This window comes from Lissotriton helveticus, chromosome 4_1 (assembly GCF_964261635.1).
Source record: "Lissotriton helveticus chromosome 4_1, aLisHel1.1, whole genome shotgun sequence".
In the NCBI taxonomy this organism is placed as follows: Eukaryota; Metazoa; Chordata; class Amphibia; order Caudata; family Salamandridae; genus Lissotriton; species Lissotriton helveticus.
The window spans coordinates 1,838,370,600-1,838,382,938 of NC_136063.1; the positions used below are offsets into that span (position 1 = coordinate 1,838,370,600).

General features: G+C 39.9%; 1 protein-coding gene across 2 annotated transcripts in view; it reads left to right on the forward strand.

Moving 5' to 3' along the window:
* The window catches only part of RPS6KA6 (ribosomal protein S6 kinase A6), a 499,939-nt gene that overhangs the window by 236,170 nt on the left and 251,430 nt on the right, over positions 1 to 12,339 (forward strand). For both annotated transcript variants that reach the window (XM_078688489.1, XM_078688488.1), the window contains 3 exons: positions 1,445 to 1,551; positions 1,873 to 1,910; positions 4,752 to 4,894. In XM_078688489.1, coding sequence (XP_078544615.1) covers positions 1,445 to 1,551; positions 1,873 to 1,910; positions 4,752 to 4,894 — 288 coding nt within the window. The remainder of the gene's footprint in view (positions 1 to 1,444; positions 1,552 to 1,872; positions 1,911 to 4,751; positions 4,895 to 12,339) is intronic.

The window sequence follows — 12,339 nt, forward strand, 5'->3', positions numbered from 1 at the left end:
TTCTCAACAAAACATGTTCAGAATCATTCTGAAGCAAAAGTATATATCTTGCTTGGCAATTAATGCTTTAGTAGCTTTTAGGTCACTCTTGGGCAGCGCTTGCGCTGTCTCTTCGATACATGCTGAATTCAGGTATGGACTTGAAGCTCTGTCTATTTGTTGCCCATCTTTTCAATTGGCTCCTCTCACTGTGCTTTGTAAATGGTGTTTTTTGATTCATGAATAGGCTTAGTAGTCCCTCCTTAGTACCCTCTTTTCTCCTGTTGTAATCTCCCATGAGGACTGCCCCTGTAACGTATTGTTACTCTATGTTTTACTTACAGTCTGTAAGCACTATTTTCGTAACTGACTCTCCTATTGCAGGTGCAACACACTCTCAGACAACCGCTTGTTTTTTTAAGCAGTGCCCTTTACCTTTTTTGCTTCAGTTTCAACAAGGGCAGCACGCCTTTCTTTTCTTCTGCATGGTTCGCCCAACTCTTATGCTGCACACACCTTAATATCTTTTTTAAAGCAGCGCAGCACGCCGCGCTTTAGTTTTTTTTTTTTTTTTAAGCCACTCTTTATTTTGTTTTCACCAGTGAAGCATGCTTTAGCTTTAACAATGGCGGTCACACCTTTCTTTTCTTATGTTTTATTTTCAGCAGCGCGACACACCACACTTTAGCTTGAACAATGCCAGCTGTGCTTTTCTTCTGCATGGTTCACCCAACTCTATGTTAGTCCTCCACTCCCTCATTCCCACTCCTCTCCCATGTCAATGTCCCCCATCCATGAACCTCTCCTCATCTGAACCTATCTCCGTCCCGCTCCCCTACACAAACATAACTGAAATATAATTCCCCGGCGCCGTGCTTCATGTTTTAGCACAGCACCCGCTGTTATTATTATTTGTTTATTAGCATGGCACCTGCTTCACTTTTATGTGCACTGGTGCCGCACCCGCTTTCATATTTACAGCATGGGCTCTGTGCTTTATGTTGCAGCATGGCGTCCACTTTTATATTTACAAAGCCAATAGCTAAAAGGCTCGCAAATTCGAGAACTATCGCATTGCAAATGCTTGTTATGCTTTGGAGCACTTGCTAATAAGGGGTCCGTAGGTTTTAAAAACTAATACAAAATGCACAAATTGCTGTTAAGCCTTTGGAAAAGTTGCAGTTGAAAAATGCTTGCATTTGCATAATTACAAGTGGCACTAGAAGCAAAAGAATTATTTTCAGATATGCTACTTCTAAGGAAATATTTTATTGGTCTTACCTACACAAATTCTGTATGAATTACATTTTTATCATGGTATTCACTTAGCAATATACTGTGAATAAAATGTGTGCTTTATGGTTAACAAGATTGAAGGCAAGGGTGTAGCTTTGTTTTTTTATTACATCTTATTACTGCGAATTAAAGCAAATATCAAAAGGTAAATCTGTGCAGTTTTTATTAGGTTATGTTTACAGAGGAAGATGTGAAATTCTACCTCGCAGAACTGGCGCTTGCTTTGGATCATCTGCACAGCTTGGGAATTGTGTACAGAGACCTGAAGCCAGAAAAGTAAAGTACAACGCATTATTTTAACTCCATAATTATATATATTATTGCACCCTCTCGTATATATAACTTTTATTTAGTTGCTTATAGTTACAAATGTTAAGAATAATGGCCACTTACTTTTGCTCCAGTCTACGTATATATTATTTAATATTAAAAAATTGATACTCCTATAAAAATAACATGCTGTAAATCTGTTTTTGTTTAAATAGTAGTTAAAGATGTACTTAACAACTAATGGTAGTTAATATTTTGTCAAATGCTTATTTCTATATAACATATCCTGTGTTATGTGTATTGGTGAATGTGGATTTTAATTTTCAGCATTTTGCTTGATGAAGCAGGACATATCAAGTTAACAGGTAGGTCCAACCTGAATAGCACAGTGTGTTCATGTTTGCAGTAATGTTAGCAGTGCATTAGTGTAATGTAAGAGAGCCAAGATTGTGTTGCACCTCCATCAGTATTTCTTTGCTTTCCATTAAGATTCTTTGTAAGTTCTAGCTGTTCTCGTACAGTCCAACATAGCAATGATATGCCGTACTGAACACCTCTCCAAAGATGTATATTGCCTGGTATCTTTTAGAAGCGATCATTCAAGATGCTTTCATTTCTAAACGTTAATCCCTTTTCATGCAGTACTCCATGTGCTTACCAGACTACATGTTTTCTGTAGGCGATGTCACCTGGCCCAAAACCTAACATCAAGCTGTCAGTGTTTTTCCTGGTGGCTTCTGTTCCAACAGTGTGCATGAACGCTAAAGCTCTTGTCGCTGCTTGAAATCACTTTCACCTGTAAGCAGGGAGATGGAAGCTCAGTGTGAGTGTACTTCTGTAAATGTACATCATTAACAAATATTACTTTGCCACCTCGGAATCTAATATTTATCCTGGTAACAACCTCCCAGGGAATCTATAATGTAATGGATAAAATGTAGAGAAAAATAAGCAGTTAAGCGAAAGTAATTACAAAATTATAGTGAGAGATTTACAAAAATAATATGCACTCCCAGAGACAACATTTAAAATGAAACGTGTGGGGGAATCGAGCAAATGCTTAAATTGTACTTCTCTGTTTATTTTGCTTTCCCTTGGTTTCACATTTCTAAAGCTTATGCTAAGTAACATTCTGTTAAAAAGTTGCACAATGTATACAAAATAGTATTTCTCAGCAACCCAGAATGAATGCATTCTATTTTCACACAATGCCATTTCTAGATAGATTTCATTGCATATTATAACTGGGATTAAAGTAATTTCAAAGTATCCTGATTCCCCTGTGCTGTTTTGTATCATCCCAACAATAGGTCGGAATAATGTATATATTGCTGCTATTTTAATGCAAAGAACTCAAGTTTTTTCAGTTTGGCAACAAGTGTGTCTAGTGAAACATCCACGGATGAGACAGAAAAGGCCTTAAGTAAAATGTCGGTTAAACAAGAAGCATTTAAGGCCTGAATTGCACGATCAACGATAAGCTATGAATAACTGGCGGCCTTTGCGGCTTTACAAAGCAAAGAAATTAACTTTTTGGAAGAACACCTATAGCCGCTGTTACACTCTTTTGGTGGTGTGTTGTCTTCCAAAAATACATTCTGCAGAATGTGTTGTCTGTTGTAAGAATTGATATTTCCCTGCTTCGTTTTGGATGTGATTGGCATTATTTGGACAGTTTTCTGCTAGGCACATATTTATCATCCAAAGCAGCCAGTCCCTAGTTGGTTCTAGACTTGCTCAAAGGCTCAAGCCATTGCTTTATATAAGAATGTATGATTCACCCAAACTTGATGGGTTAAAACTCTGTAATTATCGCATCACTTTATTGTCGTTTAGGCTCCATAATGTTGTACATTTATAGTAGAGCATACCTCTACCTTTGGGATCACACATTTTGCTGTTCTCTATTACAAACTCTCTTATAAACTCGGGCATGCATGTCTGTCCAATGAAAGCCCACCTTGTATACGATTCTTCTGACTGTTTCCCGCATCCAGATGTGCAACTTTGTCAGAGATTCGTCCAAAATTGATGAGGTTAAATTTTTTAAAGCTGCCATTTCATTTACATTTTTAACTTTTTCACAGATCCTTGAAATAATTCAGCATCTTAAAATGTACCTTCATCTTGAGAGTCCCCTGTTTGTAAACTTAATTGCTGACTTGCCAGAGGTCATATCCATGCTTACCATGTGTGCAACGTCCCACCCGATGAAGTCGATGAAACATTCATATGAACTAAATGAATGTTATTTCAGAATACAAAGTAAATCAAAAAGCTTCTAAGATACAAGTTAGCATAATTGTTTGAGTCCAAGAGTATAAAGTTCACCATTCAATTATTTACAGATCAATCAGCCTATTTGTATTTTGATTAACTACAACCCACTGCAGATTTAATGCTGCACTCTTTATTCTGTCTTTCATTCCGTCTTTACTAGTGTTAAAAGTATGGAGAATTTGATTTCAGAAAGTCAATGGTCAAATGTTCTTAAAGGCAATATCATCTCAATGAGGGCTGTATGAAACAGGCTCTGACAATAAAACATGGTTTATTCTGATACCTTTAAAGTTGTGTTTGGGTTTCCATTGCATAACATCTAGAGCTCTCACTCGTAGATTTTTTCTTATTTGAATTGTTTTGAGTGGAGTGGTGGTGGACATTATTAGAAATTGTGAAACTATATTTAACTTACAACAGACTTATTGTACCATTGTGTAATATATATATATATCTCCACAAAGTGATCCTCATTAATTTGTAGCGCTCTGCAGTGGGTGCTCTGCATAGGGGCCGGATCCTGGCCCTAATTCAATTTTAAACATCAAAAGATGCGGCAATCTGAGCAGACTTTAAGCTTGATTTATTCCTCGTACGTACGTGTGATACAAGGAATAAATCAAGCTAAAAGCCTGCTCAGAGTGCCGCATCTTTTGTTGTTTAAAAAAATAAATATATATATATTTGTGTGTGTGTGTGTGTGTGTGTATATGTGGGTGTGTGTATATATATATATTTGTGTGTTTGTATATATGTCTGTTATTGCTCAGATGTTTCAGCCAGTTGCTTACCGTGGCAAAAGAGAACTCTTCCAAGTGCCCCCCAAAATATGAGTGCACAGTCTCATAATGGCCCCATGATAGTATGTTGTATGGTTGCCATGTTTCTAGAATAATCATATTTTCAAAGCATGCTTTATTTTGTAGACTTTGGACTGAGCAAGGAGTCTGTGGACCAGGAAAAGAAGGCATACTCATTTTGTGGCACTGTAGAGTATATGGCTCCTGAAGTGGTAAACAGACGGGGTCATACGCAAAGTGCAGATTGGTGGTCTTTTGGTGTACTTATGGTAAGAAATAGTACAACACTACTTTCCTTACATTTAGATTGTTCTGTTGTAATATTTGAAGCCATATTGAAAACAATGGAGTGCTCCGGGCTTCTAATGGCTAATAGAAGCAAGAAGCTCCAACATTTCCAATGTTTGTTCACAGCTGTTGCTGTGAACAAAACGCTTCACTGAGCGTGACGGAATTTCAATCCCCTCGGGCTCCATGAGGCCTTGGTTTTACAAATCGAACATTGTGCCCTCTAGAGGCTGAATGGTCTAATAGCATTAGAGCCCTCCGTAGCGGGCTCTACCAGCCATTAAAGGCCCACTCCCTGGTTAAAGACCCTCACCTTCGGCGCTGGTGCGGGCCTTTAATGGGCGGCAGAGCCCACTATGGTGGGTTCTTTGACGATATTAGTGTCATTTCTAGGTATTGCTGTTCTGAATAATTAACTGAGAATAATCTGATGTGCAGGGTATTCTCTTGTGTAAATATATTGCATTAAATATGATTGGGCATTTGTGGTGCAGAAGCCATTGGTTTCATTCAAAGATATGCGAGTAGTTTTTAATTCTAGGATATGGTACAGTTAAGTCTTTGTAAAATGTCCCACTTTTTAAGTCTATCCTTTCAAATGGCTTTAACTGTTGGCCAGACTTATGCTTCTTTCAAAAATTCTAAATAAAAAGCTACATGTACATTTACAAATATAGAGATGTTTTGGGTCTGCAATTTGCAGTCTTCGTGCATTGATTAACTATATTGTCATTCATATTTTTATTCCAAGCGCCACAGCTTACAGTGTGGCACAGTTGGCCAGCCCACATCCTATAGTGGCTCTCCTTTCTGCGAGTGACCTCAATTTACTGGTTTAGAATGCGCACATTCACCTAAAAAATAGTTGTTTTCAATGCCCCTTCTTTTTTAAATGAACACTAAATTTCCTATCCCAAACTTATAATTCTTTTGTGTTTTAACATTGCTTACCTTTCAAAGATGGCTGTTGTGCTTTCAATGTGTCAACCATTTTGGAATGTTAAAGAATGATGAAGTATTATCTGAGTGGTTTCATTACATAATTGATTAATGATAAAGAATTGGAGAACCCCAACTAAGTTGTCCACTGTGTGTTAAGAATCATTGGCAAAGCCAGTAGCACTACAGACAGCCAGGAAAAAGCTGGTTATGTTGATTTTGCCAACTGTTCATGTCTGGCATTCCTTACATCAATGCCTTTTGTTATTTCATCAGTATTGCTTTTATCAGAATACTTTGTCATTTCTCAAATACAGACACATTCTTGCTACTCCAGAGTCAAGTTATTAGTCTTTTGTAGGACAGTAAAGCCAAAGTTATGAACATCTGTATCTTTCATTTAGATTTCATAAGCGGTATAAGCCTCACTAACAGCAAATTGTAAATCTGTCAGTCCCTCACTCTCTCACCTTCAACACTGTAGAACATGAACTATTACTATTCAGAGTAGACTGAAAAAATGCATTATTTAAGGGACTTCTCAAAGCCACACTCGGTGAACTACAAAAAAGTTAGTTCTGCAGGCAGGATCCAGCGTGCCTAATATTATACATTGCCATTATTGCCATATAAATCTAGTCATGATTTTGCTACGTCGGATCCTCGTTGTACCATCTTCAGTACAGCCAGACAGACCCCAAAAAAATCATTTACAACTCCTGAGTACCTTGTGTAGAAGTATCACTGTTGAAAAGTGGGTTCTTATTAGAGGTAAATGCATATCTGTCACTGGCAATAAGGCCACTACCATATTATAGGGCTCAGTACAGGTTGTAGAAAATAATTTCCATGCTCAACCCTTGATTGCTTGGCTGCGAGCAGGCAGGCTTACCTTCAAAGACAGGTATGTAAAGCATTTAAAAACACCAATTCAATAAATATTTGAGACACAACTCAAAATAAAATCCAACACCAATTTATAAAAGTAGAAAATATTTGTATCTTTAAAATGGCACCAAAACTAAAGAAAATCCAATGTAGGCAACTGGAGATATGAATTTTTAAAGATGTAGCACATAGAAACATATAGCACCTATTGGGACATATGGCCGCGCAAGACTGGGTCAAAGTCAAAGTTTCAGGCCGTACGTGATGAAGCCCTGTGCAGCTACCCTTTGCGGTAGGTCTCGGTCAAAGTTTTTACCTTCTGAATTGGAAACCTTTCTGGAGCTTTTCTTATCAGGGTCCCTCAAGGCTCTCAGCCATTCTGGATTCTTAGAGGGTTCGCCGGCTTGCCTTGCAACAAGCTCCTGGTCAAAGTTGTGGAAGTCTGACCTCCGGGGCTTTCCAGCTGGACGAACTAGGGTTCCACGCTGTCTCATGGTTGAAGGTGGACGGCTTGACTCACGCATTTGGTCCCGGTCACCTTTTCTACATTCGGACTAAGAAACTTTTACTGAACTTTTTCTTCAGGGTTCCCTTGATGCTTCGGTGAGGCTTCGCCAGCTTGGGTTTCCGCTCACTCCCGGTCAAACTCTGGAAGTCGGATCTCCGGAGCTTTTCAGCAGGACGAACCTGCACAGCAAGCCAGCTCGCGTTGAGGGTCGCTGGCTGGCTGACCAGGCGAGTCAGTCCACTTATGGAGTTTTTTCCAAAGTTGCTCCAAACTTCTAGAATTTCTTCCTGAAGTTCCTCAAAGGGTCCCAAAGTGTCCACAATGTACTCCAAGAGTATGGAAGCTCCAAGATGGTCCATGAAAGTTTGGGACTGCAGTTCCCACAATCCACTTCGACAAAACCCTTACAAATTCTCTGGTAGTACTCCAAGCTGAGGATTCTTGGTGCTGATGTTCCAGGTGATCTCTGTTACCCTGTAGTTTGCAGGGAGTCCATTCTTTAGTCGTTTTGAAGCAAGGTAGTCGACAGGGCTGTAGTTCTGGATTGTGCAGCAGACGCATTGCTCAGGGTGCGGAGCCTAGTTGGTGCAAATCAAACTTCTCAGCATGGACCCTTCTTCTCTCTTAAGTTTCAAGCAGCAAATCTGAGAGGCTCTGCCCCTCTAAGATACTTATTCCAGATTCCCTGGGTCAAGCAGGAGGGCCCACCTGTCCAATGAGGTGAAGGGCAACACCCCACAGTTTGACCACATCCTCCAAAGTGTGGCACTATTTTCTCCCAGAGAGCACCATTTCTCTAAAATTCATCATGGCTGATTTTCCAGCTGGGAGAAAAGAGCTAGCTAAACACACCGCCAGGATGGTTAATCTCCATAGTCTCTTCCCCTTGCATCTGTTCATTCCTTCATTAATCCCACCATCTGGCATGGTTTAAAGAGGAGAGGTGTAAACGAAACGGACTTCTTCTGCTTGTCTCCTCCTTTCATTGAAGAATATTGTTTATGACCCCTCCCCCTGCTCTGGCATTCTTATCTAGCAGAACCTTATCCGCCCAGAAGAGCTATCTAACCCGAGGGGCTACTTATCACCTCATCAAAAGAGCCTGGCTAATCTACTTAACTCTGACCAATCAGGCCAGACCACTGGAAGGCTGGATTTTGGCTTACAGGCAAGAAAGTCTTAACATCTTGTCTGTACACTTTGGAGAAATTCAACAATATCATATTGTTGGATTTATCGATACCATTCTAGGAATGGCATTTTTATGATTCTCCTAGCGGGAATTATTAGTTAATAACTTCTTGTCATTTTTATTTATGTGGCAGTGGATTTGCAATGGGAAAAGTGACTTGGGCCATTTTATCCTTCACCAGGGCTTATACAAACATATTTTATAAGGACCCTCCCTATATCTACTGGACACCCTACCCCTGGATCACTTAGGTGAGTCTTTATGGGTTCTGAATAGGGAAAAAGATTGCAGATCCTCACTCCACAGTGCTCCTAGCATGAAAGTCAATGTTGTGAAGCACTTTATCACTATGTGGGGAGTGAAATATGCAATATCACAGAGCCCAGGGCATATGAAACTCATTTTATAAGGGTTCGCCTTATACATATCTGCGTCCCCACCCCTGGGACACCCAGGGGAGACTCTGGGAGTACCTAATATGCCTAAACATTGTAGTTTATCAATTTGTAAATGCCCCAAACACCAAAGTCGTTTTTGGGCACAATTAGCATTTTAAAAGCAGTCCTGACCTCAGGCCTCAGCAGTGCACACATGCAAGTGCAGAAAGCGTTGTTGGCCTCTAAACTGCTCTGCCCTTGTATGCACTAGGGCCTTATATGGGAGGTCATGCCAATCATAGGGGTACTCTAACCCATGGTGTACCCTAGTGTATTTAGATGTTTTCACTGTATTCTGTCTCTTCAGCATAGCACTGGCCCTAGGCCTGGTTAGGCAGAGCCCAGGGTCAGTCAGAGTCAGTTACCACCAGTACTAGTCAGCAAAAATGTTGGATGGTGCTCAGGGCAGAGGATGACTTTGCAACAATCACTCTATCTGGTTGCACACATGCACAAAGCATTACATTTCTAGTTTCCTACTCCTAGACCGCACACATTTTAGTAATTGTCTGAAAATTCTGACACCTCAAGCCTGTTTCTTTTACGTAGACTGATAAACTAACTATTTTTACAGCTGTAAATAGTATATCTGAATGGCAAACATATGCTTACCTGATGTACATTTTCCTGTCCTATTACATAAGGACTGTTGTGTAGTTCCTATATCTATAAAAAACTTTTCAAATAAATAAATACAGGGTCAGCGTGTTTGGATAACATAAACTGTGGGATTGGTTGCAGACTGATTCCGTGCACCCTCACCGGATATGTTAGCCTGTCTGTATCAGGTAGCTCACAGTGCCACTATAATCTCATTTTACCAAGGAGAGAATAGATTCTGGCAACCTCAGAACATGAGACCTGTGATCCCTCAGAATCGTGGAAACAATATACTATATCACTTGTGCTCACTTAGTTTGTCTCTGCGATACACAGAATAAACATACTGGGCGTTTTGTTAATAAGAATTTATTGAACAGTTGTTATTCTAGTGTTGAATAGATGAGCCGCAACAACCATTAGACATTAGCAGAGATATATGATTAGAAGTACTATGAAAGTAAAAGGATGGTACAGTTGTACCATTTTGCAGTAGTCATGAATATATACTAGTACATAGAATACATGATAAAAAGTGCTTACTCCTATGATGTCTCCCTAACTAGATATACCTAAATGTACTTAGCATCTGTGTAGGTGCTATGCCAAGAATCCCTCTAGAATCTAGTCAACTCCATTATCTGAGAATGCGAGAATATAGGACCCCGTCCTGGTCTCGCGTGGGACACCCCGCGAGGGATGTTAGACCACTGCGAGCTGGAGCAACTGCATGTAGGAACCTCCGCGTCTCTGGTCAGTGTGTCAGCCGGGAAGTTTCAGTCTCCTCTGTCCTCCTAAAAGAAGATGTGATGTAAATATACCCATAGGTCTACTTTCTGTGTTACTCTGTCGGCCTAAGGGATGACGTCGGGCCTGAACTTTATACAGAGATATTATACAGGAGATGGTAGTCCTGCTGTGCTTCCAAGAAACCTCATGCATAATGTATGAGATTTGAACTAGGGAAAAACCCAAGTTCTGAATGCAGTGTTGTATCTAGGTAAAAGGTCAGTCCCTATGAACCGTTATATGTGATATGGGGAAGAATATAGGTGAAAGGTTGCAATGTTACCTGTGCCCATATAGGGTACCCTTTATGGAATATAACCGGTCTGTGTAAGTTCAGTAAGCATTGTACTACACTCTGATAAGCCCTGGTCCATGATCATCAAAACTATAAAATAAAAAGATCTATGTGCCCCAAGCCCACCTTTGGCTCATCCAGTTGTGGAATCCATCTAGCTGATCCAAGGATATTGTGGCTCTGCCTATGGTGAACATTTTCAAGACTGTTGTGTTTTGCTATACATACTCACTACATTATTTTACGTTTCATGCAAAGTTAGATTGTGGAAATATCAGTCTTTCTGTATAAGCAACAAATGTCTGAAACACTGCCAAAACGTTTCAATGTACTGCACATCATAGGGGACTTATGGACTTATGTAAAACTGTGTAACATCTTTCTAGAATGTGATTTTATGATGCAGCCATCTCACTGTTTTAGATTAACTTACAAATCAATCCCTAATGGACTCCACAACCTAAATTCTACATGAACCTCTAAGCACAAAGAGACCGAGCAACCTGGCTGATGCCCGGTGTAGCTGCCTAGACAGCTATAGAGGAGATCGGCTCTGGTTTACCCTCTCGGCCATCATCCACCCAGCCGGATATGGGATAGAGTTTCTCCTCTTCCCTCCACTCTATCTCCCTCCTCCTGGTTTATCGGTAGCCCCCCTGATTGCCTCTTTGCCACTTTCATTGACTTGTGCAGCCGAAATGACCATTGCCCAATGTCGACACCCCCTTAAGGCTGCCTCTCTTCTTGTTTGGCCCTGCGAAGCACCCTCTGACCGCCTTGACTCCTCTTCCATTTCTAATATACAAACCATCTCAGTGAAGAAGTTGGGCACTGATTGTTTTTGGATTGTTCTATGTTATCTAATTTTGCTCTATTAACTGATGTATTCATGTACATTCTTTTTTTTTTCTCGAGCAATTCATGTAACTGTGTAACACTGTTCTTTTTGTAGCAATATTCCTCATGTAAAGCGCTCTGATACCTCCGGGTCTAGCCAGCGCTATATGAAACTTTTCAAATAAATAAATAGTTAACACATTGTAAAATAATTCATACAATTGGTCCAGAAAGTCACATTTTCGTTGTGAACAATTGTATCTCTTTTTAAAGCTTTACAGATAATCCCAAGGGATCTCCTGGAAAAATTCAACTTTAGCAGCTATGCAGGAGTGCTTAAATGCATAGGATTTGTGGATGCAGACTTTCCGACTGTTGGACAGTTCTGCATATGGATATATGATGCAAATACCCATTCGCACATTTAACCTTTTTAGTTTGCTTTTCCAGAGGGTAAATATTTTTCCTTAGAGAAAGCCCTTCCCAAAACGCCCTTCAAATAGGAATTTGTGCCTTTCCCATTACCGCCTTTCAAAATATGTTGGTTCTTTTAATTTTGGTAAGTAGGTGAATTAATACATGTGCTACAGATTAAATCCTCCTTGTGTAGTGGCACTACTTCCAGTTTACTGAACAAGAGATATAACTATCCTTGTTAGCTGTTAAAATTCTATAGGTAGGCTAAACAGGCAAAATTGCTCATTGACCTAACACATCCATCGCACAGATCTGTGTTGGAAGGAATTGGATTTTTATTTGGAGTGGTCTACTGCCCACTTCAAGGAATAAACACAACTCTTGTCTGGGTGAATCCCTAAAGTCACTGGCCTCAGATCAACTCCCTGGTAGATATGGTACAGAGCAGACAGGCTTAATTAAGGACAAAATGCAAAATAATAAAATCCCCAAACCTAATCTGAAAAATAGAGTTACATTTAGTG